The 21,041-nt window shown below is 48.2% G+C and overlaps 1 protein-coding gene across 8 annotated transcripts in view; it reads right to left on the bottom strand.

Moving 5' to 3' along the window:
- The window catches only part of ARNT2 (aryl hydrocarbon receptor nuclear translocator 2), a 201,280-nt gene that overhangs the window by 135,868 nt on the left and 44,371 nt on the right, over positions 1–21,041 (bottom strand). For all 8 annotated transcript variants that reach the window (XM_059912323.1, XM_059912322.1, XM_059912325.1 and 5 more), the window contains 2 exons: positions 11,586–11,700; positions 4,650–4,697 (listed from right to left, as the gene is read on the bottom strand). In XM_059912323.1, coding sequence (XP_059768306.1) covers positions 4,650–4,697; positions 11,586–11,700 — 163 coding nt within the window. The remainder of the gene's footprint in view (positions 1–4,649; positions 4,698–11,585; positions 11,701–21,041) is intronic.

Below are 21,041 nucleotides of genomic sequence, written 5' to 3'. Positions count from 1 at the left end.
TCGAAGGGTGAAGGGTGAAGGGTAAAGGAAGGGTGGGAGAGAGACTAATAAAACTCATCAACAAGGTCTTTTAATTCCAGGTTTGTAGATGGCCCCACGCACTATAGTAGAATTCACAGTAACAGATGTGAGAACTCCTTGCAAGATCTCCTGGGTCATCTGAGAAAGGGTGCAGAATGAGTGTAAACATGGCAAAAATCAGGTTGATAGCACGTAGTGACAAAAATGAAAGGTTTGGGAGTGAACACTTGGTTGTTCCTAAGATATAAACCCAACATTTTAAAAGATCTCTATTTTTCATGTTTCCACTCTTCTGCTTTAATGAACATTACACACATACACGTACACATGTATGTACATATATGTAAGTCACACAGAGAGCATGGTGTGTAAAGTTGACTCTGTTGATGACAGCTCTGGGATGCCAGCTGTCCTGTGTATGAAACAGTATTCAAGACGCCACTGAGGGACTTCCCTGGCGATCCAGTGGTTAAGACTCCGCACTACCAATTCAGGGGGCGTGGGTTCGATCCCTGGTCAGGGAACTAAGATCTCGCATGCTGCTCAGCGCAGCCAAAATGAAAAAAACAAAACAACAACAACAAAGAATTAAAAAAAAAAAAAAAAAAGACGCCACTGAGCCCAGCTGCAGGCACAAGAGGAGATGTTGGGACTCACTAGATTATCCACCAAGGGGGCATTAAAGTAGGAAGAACCCTGAACCGCTCAGCATGATGGAAGAGTTCTGGCCTCTCCTCGAGTGTAGGGATGCAGGATCTGCTGGACAGGATTTGCGAGCGCCTCCCAGGGAGACCAGGGCTGTCTGTGAGGGGACGGGGTCAGGGAGGGGCTCACACTGGCCTCCCCGAAGGCGGGTCCAACCCCACTCACCCCTGCCCGGGAGGTTCATCTTCAGAGAAACACTTTCTGGTGTATCATCAGTTTTCCCGGAGATGGAGAGCTCACCCCCATCCGATGACAGGAGGATGACTTGGTAACTGGAATTCCCAGAGACATGAGGTGGAGCCCAGCCTGGGAAGAAAGGCCGGCTCCGAACGCCCACTCCTCTGACGCTCCCACATACTTGTCTTGACCACCCTCCAGGCTCCTTGTCACCATCCCCATCAGCTGCCAACGCCGACAGCGGGGACCTGCACCAGCCCGCCCGGCTGTACCACCTTCCGCGTTCCCCTTCTTCTCCAGCAGCCATCTCCCCACCCCCGAGCCTCGGCCGACCTCTCCCAGAGCTGCGACTCCGCACTTTGTGAACACACCCGCTGCTTCTCCAGCACCCTCAGATTCCCACAAAAGCAGAAGATTCTTCGTTCATCTGCAGTGGGCAGAGGCTTACAGGTGTGCCCGAGAGGGAAGTCTGGGATGCCCCGGCTTGAATTCCAAGGAGGCTAACGGAGGAAAGGGAGGTAAAAACGTTAGACCCCGACTGAAACTGCAGACCACGAACGTGGCGTGGCACGAGCTGTATTCGAGTCTACTCCCCTCCATGTTCCCCCAGGTCATCAACCCTCGTTTCTCCCTGCTCCTGGCCTTTCTTCCCTCTGCAGCTGCACCTGTAGCTTGATCTCTTCAACGGCCCTCTCATCAACATCAACCACCTCGCTGCCCCGCCCCTCTGCTGCCCCTGCTGGACCCCCCGGGCCTGAGTGCACAGGCCGTCTGCATTCCCCCGTATCCAACCAGCTGGGCGCTGCTGGGGGAAAACTGCACATTAACACAGTGTGCTAGGTGTGGGGTCTACAGTTCGTACATCTCGTCCACCCAGGCATCCCAAACTTCTCTCTCAGGCACACCACTAAAGCCTCTGCCCCTGACAGCACACGGCCTCTGCTTAACCAGAGAGGAGGAACCATCAGAATGAACCCCTCAACTCTCCGGACACCCAGCAGCATCACACTCAGCGACACTTGCAGCTCCCCCGCTCTGCGGCCAAGGATGGGTGGTCCTCATGCTGGGCTTGGATCTATTTCTCCCCTTCTCCACTCCCTTGACCCACGTCTCCCCAACCCCACTCCAGAACCTTCCAAATCCCCGGTTATACTCACTCTTCCCCCTCCCCATGAACATGTGCTCATGGTGCTCATGTGCTCAGCAGAGCCCTGTCCTGCGTGTCACAGCCCCCAGAGCGGCATGAACCGTGTGTGGGAAGGGAGGGCTGAGGCCTGGGGACGGTGCAGCGGGCCTCAGGGCATTTCTGGCCCTGGAACACACGTGTGCGCGCATGTGCGCGCGCATATGTGTGTACCTGTGTGCAGCGGCTGGGTACACACACGCACATGTGCGCGCGTGTGCATGTGTGTGGTTAGGTGGCCGTGGGCAGCTTCATGGCTACTACCTTGTTCTTCCTGAGACCTGCTGTGATCAGGCAGGAACCAAACCCAACTGATTTACCTCCTATGTGACTGTGACCACATTTCCCATAGCAAAAATTGAGACACGACGTCTGACGATAGGTCGGACATTTGAAGTTGGGACCACCCTTGAGAAGACCTGGGAAAGCTGGCTGCACACACAGCAGGGGGACAGAAATCACAGCCTAGCACCCTGGCCGGATTCTGAGACGGCAAATTCTGCTGGTGAGATGCCCGCATCTCAGCCACCCTCTCTTCCAGGGCCTCGCCCAAGGGCTCCCTAGGCTGACTGTAAGCACAGGAGCAGGAAACAGAAGTGGCCCCGAGGCATGCCATGCGCGCCACTGGCAGGAGACAGCCTGGAGCAGTCTCTCCGACCCTCTCCTGGACGGCTGCCAGAACAGCTGGCAAAGCGGAGGGCACGGTAGACTCAGTCGTCTCCCCAGCTGAGAGCCGCTCAGATGCCCCCACCGGCAGACAGGTCCATCAACTCTCCTACGGTCACACGCTGAAGTGGCCCCAGGCTTCCGCGGATCCCAGTGTATGTTGGAAGCGTGTCCCATCTTTCCCTCTTATTTTCCATGTGCAGGGGAAAGGATATGGTTCCCAGAAGCCTAGGTTTGAACCCTGACTATGTACAACCTGACTCACTGGCGGGCTTACAAGACAGTTTCACAGAGTCTAGGGTTTCTGTTTCTTCCTGATGGGACCTCAGACAATGAGCTCTCTGTGTCCCTGCACTGTTATTTCATCACTGACACTGATCTTCCATGTCAAACAAACGTCACTCCTCGTCTCTCTTCCTCCCTCTGTTCTGAGACCCAGGAACCATCATTTCCTGAGGTCAACATGCTATGCAATGTTATCTCAAGGGGAATTCTGATCCAGAGAAATCACAGGTCATTGTTTCCTTGTAAAGGGAGGCTGTGTAAGGGGAGCACAAACTAGGCTGGGGAGATGTGTGCCCTTATTTCCAAGGCTAGCTCTCTTTTCGGGAACAAAGCACTCCCTGCTATTAAAACTTATCCTAAGAAATGGGTGGACATCCAAGCTGGGGTTCTGTCTGCACCAAGGGAAAAATAATACACGCTTTTGTTGTTGAAACTCGTGTCTTGATTTGATTAGAAACTCCAGGGTCATTCGAGGTCAAAGCGTGCTCCACCTTCTCTGTCCTTCTCACCCAAGCGGAGCGGGTAGGATGGAAGGCAAAGTTCTCGGGGAGGAAAGCGTCTCAAGTGACAAGACTTTCGATGGACTTGGAGACACCAGGAAGCCCAGGAATAGGAACGAGATGCATGTTCCTCTTGGATTTGGGGAAGGGGTGCTCGATCCACACCCACAACACGGGTAAAAGGTACCCAACCCAAAGTAACTGCCGTGGGGATGAGCAAACTGGGGGAGGCCATGGGTCCGGGGCTCAATACGGACATCATTCTGCTAAAAACTTTTATAAAATAACCGAGGTTGTCAATCCAAACTGTGGACTGTGCATACCGCAGAAAGGTACCCGTAACCTGGGGTACGTTTCCAAATGCATCAACAACCAAGAATTAGGAATGCTTTGATGGGGCAGCGGGGGAGGAATCTCAAGGCAGGCTCTTCCATAAGTAAACTGAGTACAGATGGGCATTTTGCTAAGACTGATGGAATGATCTTTGCCCTTTTCTCCATGTTGCCAAACTTCCTCTCATAACTTAAACAAAATAAAAAAAAAAAAAGGAGCCATGGGGCTGGGCCCGCCTTGTCCTTCATGTATGTGGTACATCTACCACCACCGGCTCCCACGGGCCAGTATCCTTCTGTGAGGCGGTCTGTTCTCAGGACAGCCCCACAGAGCCTAGTTAGAGATGCTGTCATGTGGCCAGTGAGTGATACAGCTCTTAGGAACTTAAGGTCCAGTTTTATATCCTGCATCCAGAACAGGGCCACCCAGGTTTCTTATATTTCTCCTTATTTTCCATGGTAGAAAAAGAGGCTTTATCTTGATTGTTTTTCTAAACTTGAACTCTAGGTCTGTCTTTTAAAAAAGAATCCATTAAAACTGGCAGTCAGTATTTAATTTAAAAAGCTAACAGAGTTAATAACTTGTTACTTAACTTTTGATCATCCAGGCTGGGGTTGGCAGGTTTGCTAATAGTTACCTGTCCCTGGGCCAAATACTGGCACAGAATGAGGCAATGGCTGTTTTTCAATGACAAAAGACATTTAAACCCCTGTAGGTCCCAATGAGGTGATAAATGGTTCTTGGCTTCTTTAAATCTAAGGAACATAAAATAAACTCACCTTGAAAATTTGCTGGGACCTTCTCCATCTTCATCATCAAAGTCCATTCTGAAAAGTCAAGATCACGAGTGAGCATTCATTATAGGTAGGACATTTAACTGGACACATGAGCTGGTGGCACACAGGGGGTTTTATTTGGTCAGATTGCTCTCCAACAATCCCAACCCTTGGCAGTGCAAAAAACAGTATCTCTACACAGTCATTGTACAGGTTCGAGACAAGAAAGGGCAGAATGAAAGGTCTACAGTAGCAGTGCCATTAATTATATGATTGGGGACTTCTGCAAAAGTGCTGGAATATCAACTCGAACCCTTCTAGAACCCTATACAGGCTGCCAGTGGGTTGCTCAGGCTGTGCTGGAAAAGTCAACACTCCTTATCTCCCACCACCTTGGGGGATACCTGCTCCCCTCCACATCATTTATTCCACAAGGAGACTTCCTTCTTTAACTTATTTTGTGGTATATTAACAGACTGAGAAAGCTCAAGAGGGTTTCAAAAACAGGAAGTTTTAAGGGCAATGAAGGGATTATGAGGAAAAGAACACATACTACTGGTTGTGCCATGTGAGGACTTGGCTGGTCTGGATGAGTCAACATGGAAAGGGCATTTAAGGCCATTATCCTATAAACTCCAGGTCCAAGTAAATGGGTGTGTGGGAGAAACAGTCGTTTGGGGCCCAAGCTACTCAAAGTGGCTGTCTGCTTATTGAAACTCACCCAATAAATATTCAAGATTCCCACTTTACTGGGCCTCTCCAAATACACATAAAACAAAAAGTTTTGACAGATATTTCTTTAACTGATATCCCAAACTCTCCTTCTCAAAAAACAAAACAAAACAAAAAAACCAGTCCTCTCTAATGTCAATTAATTTTACTCCTGAAGATGTTAGAGCAGAGCAGGTACTTATTTAAGGAGCACCCAGAGTCTTCGGGAACAAAACAGAAATAGTACAGATGTCTTGGCTCTCCTGGACATTTGGGGGAAGTGGGATTCCTTGGGGGAAGAACGCCTCAGAGCCACTGCATCCCCCATCTTGTTCTCAGTGGGACTGAGGGACTAAGTGGGACACAGTTCCCGTGGACCCCAAGCAGAAGGGAGACCAGCCTGCCTGGCGGCCAAAAGCTTGCCACCAGAATGGCGGGTGTGCTCTAGGACCACAGCTACATATGCCGGGGCTGCTGGCCTCACAGGGAACGTGATCCCCCCCTCAGCTCTCAGGGTGGGGGCCCCAGTGGGTAATGGGTGATGGGGGGAAGGCACAGGGCACCCAGGCCACCAGGAAATGGCCAGTTGCATAGGAAGAGCCACCACTGGACAAGCACATGGGAGAGGCCCCTAATGAGATAAATCGTACCCTCTAGGCTTTGGGGTTACTTGGGGGGACCTAGGGACTGTGATGACATAGGGCAAAGGAACATTGTCTTCTTTAAAATGGTATCACATGTTTATTTTTGTATTGTTTTACGTGCAGTGCGGCCAGAGTTCTAATCTGAGTTGACTTGATGGGATCCCCTGCCAATTTGGAATCCCTGATCTCCAGGCACCAGGGCTTGCACTGGCTGCTTGTTTGAACACAAGAACAAAAGGAGTTACGTAACTGGGAGAGATGACAGCAATGTTAACAAAAATACTTCTGCACAAAGAGGAGGGAAGGCGGGGAAGAAAAGTGATAAGAAGGGGAAAGCAGAGTTAAAACACCACTGGGGGAGAGAGACACGCACCCCCTACAATGCAGACGGGGCAGCCGGGCACCAGACAGCAGCTGCAGGGTTGCCTATGTTGTGGGAAAACGGGGGCTGAACGCACGACTTTCTAAATGAGGTAGAGTCATCAATATACTGCTTAGCTACTAAGCCATCACCTCACCTTTCCTGAAAAATTACGTCTGGGAGATAGCACCAAAAATCCTGCTCCCAGAGCCTCTGGGCCTCTGCAGAGCTACAGAACCACACTGCCACCCAGTGTTCATCACGGGTAAGAGCGACTTTGCTGCAGACATGAAGGTTATTAGTTAACACCCCTGGGCTGTCAAAAACAGACTAGTGTTAAGAAAAAGAACTCGCATTTTCAAAATTCTAATGGATTTATGCAAGCATTTAGCAACACGTCAAGTGGGTGTGAGATGTACAGTTATCTTTAAAATGCCTTTCAGGTCAAGTTGATATGAGTGTGATAAGCTGGCTCCTGCAAGATACAATTTATTAGTCAGCCTTCCCTCCTCAGGCTGCACGATTTTTGGGGTATTTAGGGTGACCAACTGTCCTGGTTTTCCCAGAATGTGGGGATCTGTGGAGGTACTGGGCTTCAGTGCTAAAACTGGGAAAGCCCTGGGCCCACCAGGACGGTTGGTCACCCGAGTTTTCATTAAGGACAGCTGGGCTCTTTACCTGACCCTCATGCAGCACACGGATGGGGAAGCAAGCCATACGGTAAATGGTCCCAGTCTGGATCAGCTCAGCCCAGTCGAGCAGAGAGTGTAAGAGAGGGACGGCCAGGCTCTGGAGCCAGAGTTTTCTGAAGTCTGCTGAAAACTTAGGAAGTAGGATTTGGCTATGAAAACTCAGGGACCACAAAACTGTGCCTTCCCACCTGTGGAAGCGTGTGATCACACGTGTGCTGCAATCACATCTAGGAATTTTGAAATGCATAATGCGGGCGTGAACTCAGGAGAGAAATCAGGACACAAACGACCGTTCAGATCCTCAGGGTAACTCACTTGACCCCAAAGCGGTCTCACTGCTCATCAGCTACACAGAAAAAAATTCAACTTCTGAGGACAGAAGGATCTTTCGGAGGAGCACTTGCCAAGACGCTGCCTTTGGGTCTCCTGTCACCAATTCAAATGCTCCACTTTAAATACAACTACAATAGCTACGCTTATTTCTTCTGCTATAAAAACTCTGAGTAAATCATCCTTTGTTTTATGTCTTTTATGTGTCTCTATTATACTTAAGCATCTGGATAATAAAGGAGAGAAATTAAAATATGACTTTTAAGTCCTACTGTATTCACTTTAAAGAATTCGGTACAATAAGTGGATGATGTAAGAGTCCTCGAAAGGTGGGCTGAGAATGCATTTTACCTCACTTTCCTGTTGCTGAGCGTGAATTCTAACCTCGATAAAAAGCCGTGAAAAGCATTTCTGAGCTTGCAGATAGTTAAGAGTGAGTGATGAGGATCTGCCTGACAGCGATTGCATAATAATAATAATGCATCATCAAATATGAGTCAGCAAATAATTCACTTATGCTCTTATGAGAAGATGAGAGGCCGTGCCAAGAAGGCTGGTTCTAGAGTGCAGCAAAGGAGCGACCCCAGGCCAGCGTGAAGCTGCTGCTGACAAAAAGAGAAGTGACACGGGTGCCAGCCAACACCCTTCCTTCAGGGCCTGGGCCAGCTGACTGGGGCTACAGCAACACTACTGCAGAAATTTGAACCAAGCAAAACATCTGCTTATGTAATATGTCTTTTACTCAACCACATTCCAGCAGCCGTGGGGTTAGATTGCAGGCAGACGCTGACCTACTGGCTGCACACAATTTGGAAATCATTTCCCTCCAATGACGATGTTTAGAAGCCCAGCATTTGACTCCAAGGCAGCGGGAAGGGGCTGGTACACCCAGTCCCCTCTACCCTCACCCTCCCTCCCCAACAAGGGCTGACTCTGGGGGTGGGCACAGCCTAATGACAGTCACTTCTCCTGTCACTTGAAAAGCACCAAGTGTGCCCCTGTGGATGTCCCCCATGCCGTCCCACCCCCTCACTGGGATCAGGGAGTTCTCTACAAAAATGCAGTTCAGGTGACTTGCTTCTGGTCACTTCTGCCACACATGTGGAATCACTTTTCAAAGAATCTGAAACTTCTGAACCCTCACCTTTGTCCCAACTGCTAGCAGAGCACGCTGCTTGCTAAGATGCCTACTGGGGAAGCCGTCAGGGCAGTGGGAAGAGCATTCATCAGAGGATCCACAGCGATGGGCCGGGCATGTGGCCCGGGGGATCCAAACCCCACAAGGGGTCAGTTCTACTTGGCTCTGAAACACTAGGGCTGGGTGGTCATCCTGGGAATCTGGGACACGTCCCTCCACCGGAATCACCAGGTCAGAGCGGGGGGAAGACCTAGGCAGGGAATAGGGGACGGGAGGCAGGTCCTTACCTCTCCCAACCCCCCACTCCTTTGCTCTCTCCTTCTCCCCCTCCCCGTGTCTCCAGCTGTGCCCCACAGTCTCGGAGAGAAGGAGGAGGAAGAGCACCGCGGCAGTGACGGGGGAGCGTGCGTAAATGCGCCATGGTGCAGGGGTGGGCGCCGCAGCGGGGCAACCTGCTTTCTGATGAATGTGACTTCCATCAGGCCTGAGCGCGCAGGCTGTGGTCAGGGGAGCGTTATCGCTGCTGTGGCCGTTCTACCACCGCGGTGGCCTCCGTCACAGAATTTCAGCAAAACACGTGAAAATACCAGATGTGAGAATTACTATGGAAACTGCCCTGTAAAAATGGAGGTTTCCTTGCTGAGACGCAGAGGATACATCCCTCAGTCACAGGGGCGTAGTAGGAGGGGGCGCGGTTTGCCTGCTCTTCCCTCTGACGGGGAAAAGGAGGCAGCCGCATGGGCTCCAAAAAAGAGGAGAATAAAGGATGAGCCCCCCGGAGGAGGTCGGCTCCTTGATCTGCCTTTCGGAGGCGCGGGCCCTCATCCTGCTGGTTGGGTAGCGTGCCAGCAGTTGCTGTTCGTCCCCTTGAATCTCTGGTTTCTTTGCTTGGTGTGGTGCTTCCCTGCTTCTAAGTGGAAGTGACCTCTGGGCTCTGTCTGAGTCCACCCCAGGTCCCCCTCCACCTCCAGTGTCACGCCATGTATGTGTGACCTGGTAGGGAAAGGGGCAGCCTGGAGGACCTCTGCAGAAAGGAGACTGAGTCCACTGTCCTGTCATCAGCTCAGGCAGCAAGCAGAAGTCAGAGTCTGGACGCCAGGAGGCCAAGGAGGGGAGTAGCCTCAGCTCGCCACAGCCCAGCCCTGAGCAAAGCGTAGGCCCAGCACACACCCTGCGGGAGGGGTGGCAGAGACTCCTGGCAGAGGCTCAGCGACCCCTCCCCTGCACGGAGAGGGCTCCTCGTCCCGCAAACACTGGGTCCAAGCATCTCTGCCTGTCCTTGGCCCTGGCGCAGCCTACCTTCCTGCATCAAAGAGTCCTGTGCTACAGATGTAGAGAACAAACGTATGGACACCAAGGGGGGGAAAGTGGCGGGGGGTGGTGGTGGTGGGATGAATTGGGAGATTGGGATTGACATGTACACACTAATATGTATAAAATGGATAATTAATAAGAACCTGCTGTATAAAAAAATAAATAAAATAAAATTCAAAAATTCAAAAAAAAAATTTTAAATATACAGAAAAAAGAAGAGTCCTGGGCTTCCTCTTCTTAAAAAGGACTGGGCCAGCAATGAGGCTCTGTCCCCAGGGAATGGAAGTTAGTAATCACAGACATTTAAAATCATTTTTGAAAGGCCTGGCATTTAAAAAAAAATTCAGTAAGTTGATATGTTGACATCAAGTGCATTCTTTCAACAACCCACACTCCACTGAGCTTAGCACCTAGTTGGCAAGAATAGCTGGTTAAAATAGGATGTCTGGGTTTGTAGTAAGCCCTAGGGCAGGCTGCTTCCTACTATAAAGCTGATCTCAGGAGTTCTGCCCCAGGCACCACACTGCTGGTCCCGCTGGAAGGAACAATGACTGCATCAGCACCCTGGAGGGGAGCGAGCTGAACCGAGGGGAGAAAGCTGGGGAACGAGACTCCATTACCCTCTCACTAATCACCAAAATCTTAGCCCTTCTTTTAAAGACTACTACACACACAGCAGTCTTTTCACCATCTCAAATTATAACGCTGAAGGGCCTTTTTCATCCTACTCCGTTCCATTCCAGATCCTCATAACATACCTGCTCCCCCTCCCCCAGCCCCCTTTAATAATCACACTGGTTTAAAAGCGACTCTTAGGTTTAAAATGATGGACCATTTTACAAATGAGCCTGGATCCTTGTCTTCCTGGGGAGACCTGGGTTATTGGAAATTGCTTTAATAGGACAAATTGATTCTACTTCATGAAAGTATTTGTCTATCAAATATTTCATTCTATTTCAATGTCTATTCTATTTCATGAAAGTATTTGTCTATCAAATAGTTGTCCATCAAATATTTCATTGAAAATAAAATTGATTCAATGAAGGAAAGGGGTTGGTTGATATACAGAGTCTGAAAATGACCGTTATGTTTTTCCTGCAGGGTTCTGGATCTGTGTTGGTTGATCGGTTTCGTAGATCTCTGCACAGCTACAGACACCATACATCATGAGTAGATGTCGTTCTGGGTTCCATCAGCTTAAGAATGATGGTCTTTCTGGTCCCACCAGAACTTAACACTGTTACCAACTTTACTGGCAGAGCAGGTTACAATGTAAGCTGCCCAGACTTTAGGTGCTGGGCTAGAGCCAGTTTTTTTGGAAAGGAATTCCTGCACACCACCTAGCAAAGACGGGAAGACGGAGCAAAGAACAGAAAGCACCAGAGGGATCTTTGCTGCCCACAGGGTCTGAAGCTCGACCTGCAGGGCTGCCCTCCGGCTGGTGGGCTCAGGCAGAGGGATGGGTAAGCCCCCTCCCTCAGAGAGATGGCCTGAGCAAAGCCCAGCAGGATCACAGAGCCATTCTCACCACAAGGACAAGCAAACAGAAGTCCCCAGCTGGGTGCTGAGGCCCAAAAACACTTAGAGGCAAATCACATGCATAGTTAGGAATCTTGCAAAATCTAAACAGGATGCAAACTGCTGAGCTTTTATTCTCCAGGAGGGGGAGAGACAATATTTTCCTAACAGGTCAAGAGTGTTGCTCAACATGTATTAAGCCCAATTCCTGGAACCACCGAGGTTGCTTACCCAGAACGCCGCTTTCCTCCGCGGGCGGGCATGGCCCCGGCCATCCTCACCTGTCCAGTGGCCGCCATGGGGGCAACGGGCAATGTCACCGATCCTGGGATGTCCGAAGCCATTTCTGCAATTCAGCAAAGATGAGAGGTTTTGTTAATGCCAGAAAATCCAGGAATAAGCAAGAAGACTGTCCGGCAGACCAAAAGCACCACCTGGGAGGAGAATCCAGGAACCTGGGTCCTGGGCCCATCATTAGTCACATGACGCAGCTGAGCCCTTCCCCTGTCTGGAAAAGGATATCCCTGGGCAGTATGCCCATACTTAGTTTAGGTGGTAAAAAAAGAGTTCGCGCAGCTAACTTAGCTTTCATAAAGAGCTCTTGTCTCCTGTCACCTGGAGGCGGGTAAGACGTTCAGGAAACCAGGCATGTGGCCAAAGCTTAAGGGGAAGGACCCCACTGCTGGTCCCAACTACTGGTAGCCCACATGGGGCCAACCCAGAGAACCAAAAGAGCCAATCCCCTGCAGCACCACCACTGATGCTCAGTCCTCACCCTGGGCATCTGTGTTCAAGCGGAAAGTCTGTTCCCCTCTCTAAATTTGGACTCAGAATCCCTGAATATAGAGCCCTGCCTGGCCCTCCATTCATGATGAGGACAGTGAGGTCCAGGGGCCTTAAAAGCATCCCTTCAGGCTGCACGGTAAGCCAGTGACAACGGCTCTCCACAGCCAGGACTTTCTAGGAAGAAACGTTAACTTAAAGAATAAGTAGGTCTTTGTTTTTCTCTTTCTGACTTACTTCACTCTGTATGACAGACTCTAGGTGTGGTACAAATGAACCTATTTGCAGGGCAGGAATAGAGACACAAGACATAGAGAACAGACAGGTGGACACGGTGCGGGGAAGGGGAGGGTGGGATGAATTGGGAGATTAGGTTTGAGAGGAATACACTACCATGTGTAAAATAGATAGCTAGTGGGAACCTGCTGAATAGCACAGGGAGCTCAGCTCAGTGCTCTGTGATGACCTAGATGGGTGGGATGGCGGGGGTTGGGAGGGAGGTCCAAGAGAGAGGGGATATATGTATACATACAGCTGATTCACTTCATTGTACAGCAGAAACCAACACAACATTGTAAAGCAACTATACTCCAATTAAAAAAAAAAGAACAGGCAGGTCTGGCATTAGATGAGAGTACCTTTCCTGTGCATCTTTATCATAATGTATTATTGCTTATAAGCTAGAAACTTTCAGAAGCTTGTTAAGGCCAAGGTACACATCCCTAACGTCAAAGAAACCACAGTTAAAGAATTTCTCCTTCCCACTTTGTGGAGAGTTCTTGAACTCAGATGCCCTTTCCTCAGACCATTAAATGGCAAAAGCAATACTCCAGGGGCCTCTCTTATCCTGTTTATTGTTCTTGGGAATGACTTCCACAGGGCTCGATTTTCTCAGCCCAACTCTTATCCAGGGCAGAAGGGATGCAACAGTCTACGAAAATGTATTTCAGAAGAGACAGCCTGGGATAAAGACAGGGATCTGGGCCCTTGTTAGTGAAGGAACGTTCGTGATGCTCCGAAGTGTTAAGTTACTGCTCTCTGCCCCCTCCCAGAAACCACAGAGGCATCTGACAGCTGATCCACAGTTATGTCCAAAGACATTGTGTTTAATAAACATAGTCTAAGGTCAACCTGAACTACTCCACTCAAAAGTTCTGTAGAAGAATTTTACAGTACTAATAAACAAAATCTTAATTTAGCTACTCCACTATGTTCACAAAAATTTGAGGGCTATTAGTTTTGTTTGTTTTTTTTTAACTAATGTACACATTGGAAAGTACTCAAGGAGAAAAAGAAAATCCCTTTCTTAAAGCAATCCTCTCCTCTCTAAACAATTCCTGTACTGGATTTGTGACAGCTAGGCAGTATGAACAGCAATGACCTCATAACCTTATATCTGCCTGCTTCTGATAAGAAATCTATATTTTTTTCTGCAATGGAGGCTAAAGCACGTTAAGTCCATTAAGTCCCAAAATTAAAAGGCCAGTGCAAACATGGGCGAAAACAAAAGTTACCGCTTCCCAAAGTTAAGTCCCACAGAACATCAGGCCCTTAAGATTCTCCAGGAAAAAGGGTTGCGTGGTCAAACAGGGTAGGGAAAAGCCACACACTTATCCCCCTTCTCGAAGATTTCAATGTCCACCAAAAAACACAGTGAGAAGTCCTGATATAAGGACGTTTGTTTACCTGTGACTAAGCCAGCGTATCATAAAGGTCTCTAACGGTGGAAACTCTTAAAATGTGTTCTCTGAACAACTCATGTTCCACGTGACACTAGTTTAAGTATTTTAAAGTCAACTACCTCATTCCTGCCTTTGAGTTAAGGAAACATCAGGCTGGAGGAGATCTTCGCCATTGTCTGCAGACCTGGAAAGGCCCACCCTTTCCCTCTGTGGTTACCCTCCAGCTCGGAGGTGGGGAGTGGGGAGGAAGGAGTGGAAAACGGAATGCAATGTGCAGTTAGGAAAGAAGATGATATTTGTCCCATTTTATTTGGGGAAAACAAAGGTGCAGACGGCGAAGTTCCACAAAAACCCTGGCTATGGGGCAAGGGTTGAGGAATATGGAAAGTCCAATCCTCTCCTCAGACAGATGAGGGAAGCAAGGAAAAAGAGATTAAGTGACTTCCACAGGTGCCCATGGTGGACCAGGGGCCGGGCCAGGGGCAGGCCCAGTCTTGCTGTCACATCAGCATCTTATTCTGCTGGACTGTTTCCCATGATTAAGTTTCACTGGCCCAGAAAAAGGGCCAGCTCTGCGAGGACAGGCCCACACCAGCCTGCCTCCATCAGACCCCACTAGGTATATTCTTGTGCCCTCCAGGCTTGGTGCGAGATACCAAGTGCAAGTGGACGGGTAGACACAAGTAGTTTCTACCACAGAGAAAGTGTATGCTTCATGAAGGCCATGCGGCGGATATGCTGAGTTGGCTACAATCTTTACATGTGATATGCATGTGTCATAGAACCCGTGCACCATGGGATAAGGGGAGGGGGGCAAGGGAGCCCTATATGCAAATACATCGACATAATTTGAAAATGAGAGGCACATACGCATCTCCAGCAAAGGGGGCTACACACACAACACAGAAGGATGGCGGCTCACCATCCACAATGTCCAAAACTACCCCCTCCCCCCTCCCGCATGCAAAAAGCATTTCTAAGAAGACCTGACTCATTCTAGGTTTACGTTTTCTCCTGTAAACTGCATCTGTATATCATGTACCTGTTTCTCTACTGAGACTCAGAGGTTTTTTCTCATCTATTTGTATGATCTCTTTTTATGACAAAGATATTAGAGCTTTGCCACATTTTCTGAAAATCCTTTACAATATTTTTCCAATCTGTTGCTTGCTTTTTTAGGTTAAGAGGTTTTTTTAATACTAGAGAAAGCTTTAAGAGGTAGAGTTTTAAGATGTATTGGTCAGCTTGGGTTGCCATAACAAAATACCACAGCTGGGGGGCCTAAACGAAAGAAACGTATTTTCTCACAGTTCTGGGACTGGGAAGTCCAAGATCAAGGTGCCAGCCAATTTGGGTGCCAGTGAGAATCCTCTTCCTGGTTTATAGACCACCTGCCCTCTGTGTCGTCGCATTTTCTCTTCTTCTAAGGCCACCAATCCTAGGGTCCTACTCTTATGACCTCATTTAAACTTAATTACCTCCCATAAGCTCTAGCTTCAAATACAGTCAATGGGGGGTGGGGGGGAGTGGTACGATTAGGGCTTCAACATATGAATTTTGAGATGATACAATTCAGTCCACAGCAGAAGAAAAGCTCAACTGTCCTAACCTCATTTATTCGAGTCCTTCCTTTTCCCCATAAGTTTTTTTGATGCTCCCTCTGTTTTACATTTTATTTGTACATAGAAAATGTGTCTGTTTCTAGAATATCTATTTTCTTTTTTTGTCAATTACCCAGTTATCTATACTTGCTCTAGTATTGCACCATTATAACACACTTAGTGATGCAAGTTTCTCTCACTGCTCTTACCTTTCAGAATTATCTTTGTTCTTCTGGCTTATTCTTCCATTTAAATTTTAGAATAATTTGATTAAGATATAAAGTTTAACCTCCTTTGGAAATTAACTGGATTATCTTGAACCTACAAATTAATTTTGGACAAAAGTGACATTTTTGCAATATTTAGAATTTTCAACAAAGAATTGACATAAGCCTATAATTTACTCAAGACTTCCTTTTTAGCTCAATAAAGTCTTGCATTTTCATCATATAGATCCCCCCACTTTCTCATTCAGTTTATTTCTAGGTACTTTGTGATGTTATTATGATGTGATGTTGTGTTGTGTATTATGATCATTGCTACTAGTGTGAATGAGATCTCCTTTCCCAGATTACTTTCTGATTGGTTACTAGCTATGAAGACACTTGTGCTACAATAACTCTGTCATGCTTGATGTCAACTGATTCGACCAGCAGCTAAGATAGGTGTTGCCCTCCCCTCCCTTGCTGTTCTATGTACGTATTATGCTTTCAAAATTTGCATGCCTGGCTAAAGAGTTTCTAGGGCCATTGCCATATGTCCTGCCATTTCACCAAATTTTTTAAATTGTTGTAATAATTCATCACTAATTCTTCTGAATTTTCTAATTTTACAAATCCTATGGGCTACAAATAATGATACCATTTTCTCACTTTAAATAGTTAAAGGTTTAGTTTCTTTTCATGTCTTATTTCACTGGCCAGAACTTCTAGAATATTCAATAATAATGAGCAATAACTGGGTAACAGAAAGGCCACAGAGCTTTGCAGTGAAACATACCTGGTTTCAAATCACAACTCAAACAGTTCCTAGCAATAATCTACTTTAAAGGATCATTTTAAAAATTAAGGATAATGTATATGAAGAGCCTAACACAGTGCCTGGGAGGGAAAAAAACTCTCAAGCAGCAATGATTAAAATTATCATGAATATGGTGATGGTAAGCAAACTTGCTTGGTCCTCGAATTTAATTGTAATGACCCACTGGTTTAAGACAAATATGCTTTATGACATCAAGGAAAACTGCTCCTATCCCATTTTCTTAGTTTTTTCAAGGAATGGATGTCTCATTTTATCAAACGCCACTGTGGTAACTAAAATAGTGTTTTAGATACGAAACAAACCAAGTGAAAGATGCAATCGATGAGACTAAAATTCACTTTAAATGTTAAACTTTTCTCTGATGTCTTTTAGGAGCCACTCTTAATACATTCAAATAAAAATATAAAAAACATGTCTCTCTCATCTGTAATCTATGTTCATATCTACCAATGTAATCAGCTGTCAGCCTTCTTTGGAGAAGTGACTACCTGCTCCCCAGATCTGGCAACTTTTTCATATGACTCGAATGTAAGTTACCAAAGCTCCTAGGACACCCATCCAGGAAAGGTGGCCAAAGGAAGGTCACTCCCCAGGTCAGAGGTGAGGGTCTCCAAGGCAGAGCCTGGTATTTATTTATTTATTTATTTTTTTGGCTGCGTTGGGTCTTCATTGCTGCGCTCCGGCTTTCTCTAGTTACAGCGAGCGGAGGATACTCTTCATTGCGGTGCGAGGGTTTCTCATTTGCGGTGGCTTCTCTTGTTGCAGAGCAAAGGCTCTAGGCCCATGGGCTTCAGTAGTTGGGGCCCACAGGCTCAGTAGTTGTGGCTCGCGGGCTCTAGAATGCAGACTTAGTTGCTCTGCAGCATGTGGGATCTTCCAGACTAGGGCTCAAACCCGTGTCCCCTGCATTGGGAGGTGGATTCTTAACCACTGTGCCACCAGGGAAGTCCCAGAGCCTGGTATTATACATTTAGATGGAAAGTAGCCCCATAAGCCCATTGTTGATTTGCTCCAGGGCTTTTGAATTTCACTCCAAAAGGAAGAAAAGTGGAACCTTGACTGTAGCACTGAGCAGAGAGGAAATCGAGTCGGATACCTACTGGGTGACAATGTGGCCATGGTCATACCTTGCCCCTGGGGGTGTACATGAACACAGCCTTTGTGAAGGATGAGTTGGCAGTATGTGTCAAGAGACATTAAGTTACCCATGCCTCACAAGAGGATGCCACAGCTCTGTGTGTGTGTGTGTGTGTGTGTGTGTGTATGTACTTAATATATGCACAGAAAAAGACCAGAAGGCAGATACAAGTACACCAATGTGTTAAACTTGGCTATTTTTGTTGTGGGAATTATAGGTGGGTTTTATTTTCTCCTAAAAGCTCTTTTTGTTTTTGAATATACAAGGTTTTTTTCTTCAACAACACGTGTTAATTTAACATTAATCTAATGATGTGTTAATTTAATGACCACAAATAGAGAAATAAGTATTTTTAAAGGGTTTCATTGTAAGCCACAGTCGAAAGCGTATATAGCTGGAGAGCTAGAAGCAGTGAACGAATGAGACAGAGATAAAGGAAGGGGATACCTTTTTAATCACAAGAGTGTCCAACAATGGAATGGATTGGCTTAATAATAATGATAAACATCCTATACAAAAATGTGTAAAATATTTTTGTATAAAGGTAATAAGATATATGTTGAGCGCTCACTATGTCCCAGGCTCTCCACATGTGCTTTACATCCAGCCTACAAGAGAGGTATAAAGTCAACTCATTTTACAGACGAGGGAACTTGGGCAGAGAGAGGTCAGGGCCATGCCTCGGTCACATGACTGCGAAGCAGCAGAGCAGGCTCTCGCCATTCAGCCACTCCCTGCAGGGCCCTCGCCTCTCAAGGTGCTCAGGCAGAGGCTGGGCGGCCAGCAGACCCCTTCCCCGGGTGGGGTGGGGGCAACCAGAGACGCTGTAACATCAAGACTCTAAATCACAGGCCCAGGTGGAAGCTGCGTGACATGCAGGAAATGTCCATGCTTTGGGGTCACGGGCAAGCTATCCATCACCCCTAAGCTCCAGTTTCCTCATCTATAAAAAAAGGAATATCCCCACATCATGCACAGTTACCGTGCGGATTAAGGAAGATCACTCATTTAAGACGCCTGGCAGTCTACAAGCCACAGAATGCCAAAGACTGTCAGCAACCACCAAAAGCAATGAGATTGGCATGGAAAAGAGCTTTCCTCAGAGCTTTCAGAAAGAACCAAGCCTGCTGACACTTGGATTTCAAACTTCTAGCCTCCAGACTGTGAGACAATAAATTTCTGTCGTTTAAAAAAAAATAAAGACGATTGGTAAATAAAAAATAAAAATAATAGATGCCTGGCAGAAGTTATTTCCCCTTTCCCCTTTGACTTTCCCCCAAGAAAAGAATGTTTTTTAAAGCAGACATTGTGTGTGTGAGTGGGTGTGTCTGTATTTTTACATAACCCTTGAGCAAAACTTAGCTTTTCTGTGCCTCAGTCTTCTATCTATAAAATGGGCATAATAAGAAATAGTAAATCCCTCATGAGGTTGCTATGAGGATTAAAAAAGCTAATACCCATAAAGCACTTAGAATGATGTCTGGCACATAGTAAGCGCTTCTAAGCGTTTGCTAAGTAAAACACACACACAGGCACTAACAAAACTTACGATCGTTTTCTTACTGTAAGGGATTAGGTCACTTCTGTGATTTGATTTCTATGGCTCTGTCTCACAGAAGTGCAGGAAGGGTGACAGTGGGCCACAGAAGAGGGAGGCGGCCACAGGACTGACTCCTCTGCAGCCCCACGTGCAAAATGCCCCCCAGGGTGATGCTATTACAAGGGAGACACAGGGGGCTGCCGCAGGCCCGGGCAGCCTGAGCCGCGGTCCTCGTCCTGTGCCGACCTCACACTGCCTCCCTACTGAGAGCTCTGGCTGGCCCACCCATAGCCCAGGGAGGGGTCAGCAGACAGGCCCCAAGTGTGCCTCCACCCCCTCTCCCAGGTCCCTGCAGGGCTCCACAGATGCACACCCCCCGCCCTGGACTGACGTGGACACGGCTCCCTCCTCACTACACCGTGCTCTCACCCAGGAGAGCCTCACCTGAGCAGGTGCACGTGCCCCCGTCACAGCCCTGGGACCCCACGGTCCCACACAGCCGCACACTGCCTTCAGAGGGTTCACGCAAGCCAGCAAGGGAGCCCAGAAATCCCGGATGAACCACCCGCGACCTCTCGACTCCTGTTCCCTGTGGGCGACCCAGGCGGGCACTGGCAAGGAATTCCACTGAGAGAAGCGTGGCGGTCGTGGTCCGCACCTTGACTTCCCCCGCAGTTGAGGGCTGACCACACGTAACAAGGAGAGGCTCTAGTGCCACAGAAACATGAACACATCCTACGGACCAGAACACCACGTCAACATGCAAATCAATCCTAAAAGCAGAGGAGGAATTGTCAACTGTACAAGTAAGAGTTGCCACGTGTGGGGACTTCCCTGCTGGTCCAGTGGGTAAGACTGCACGCTCCCAATGCAGGGGGCCTGGGTTCGCTCCCTAGTTGGGGAATTAGATCTCACATGTATGCCGCAACTAAGATCCCTCATGCCACAACTAAGGAGCCCACATGCCGCAAGTGAGACCCAGCACAGCCAAATAAATAAATAAAGAACATATAAATATTAAGAAAAAAAAAAAAAAAAGAGTTGCCACATGTGGCAAAGTCACTGCTCCCCTTTGGGCCTCCCCTCAGGGTCTCCTCACTTCTCATTCTCCCTTCAATCCCCTGCAGTCAGGCCTTTGTCTATGTCACCCGGCTAGGGAGCTGGCGTCATCACAGGGGTCTCATCTCTGCCCCCGCCCTTTTCTGTGGGGTGCAGCTGCCCGCTCCCCACCACCAGCACTCTCTCCTGGGTTGCCAGGGGCTGCATCCCCTCCCTCCCACCTCTCAGGCCCTCCTTCTCCTCTCCTTGGCCAGCTCCCCCTCCTCCACCCGGCCTCCAGGCACTTTCACCACTCCCTCTTCTCTGTTCTCCCTCCAGGTGAACCCATTCAAGCACCGGCATCAGTACCACTTCTGTGCTGATGATTCCCAAATCCAGTTCTCAAGTCCTGCTGTCACGTCCTAAAGGTCTCTCCGTCCTCTGGGTTCTCTGCTGGCCTATCGCAGGGCCTCCTCCCTTGGTCTCTCTGCATCTACTCTCCCACTGTTCGCACAGGAGTCAGCTGACCAGTCCACCTCTTACTTCTCTCCTCTAGCGGCTTCTCTTTGCTCTCAGCACAAATGTGGAGTTCCCTGCAACGATCAGCCAGTTCCTGTGTGGTCAGGCTGCTGTCCACCTCTCCTGCCCACCTCTTCGGCTCTGGCCACCCTGCCCTATCAGTCTTATGAACACACTGTGTTCCCTCCCACCTCAGGGCCTTTGCACATGCTGTGTCCTGTGGCCAGAAAGCCCTCTTCCATCTCTTCACCAAGTTAACTCCTAACAGTCATTGAGATTCAGCTCAAACATCACTTTTCCAAGGAAGCCTGTCCTTGGCCAATCCCTTTCCCTCCCATTCTAGGT

Source organism: Balaenoptera ricei, chromosome 2 (genome assembly GCF_028023285.1).
Source record: "Balaenoptera ricei isolate mBalRic1 chromosome 2, mBalRic1.hap2, whole genome shotgun sequence".
Classification (NCBI taxonomy): domain Eukaryota; kingdom Metazoa; phylum Chordata; class Mammalia; order Artiodactyla; family Balaenopteridae; genus Balaenoptera; species Balaenoptera ricei.
Note: the sequence above shows the minus strand (reverse complement) of the source record. Positions and strands in the feature narration are given on the sequence as shown.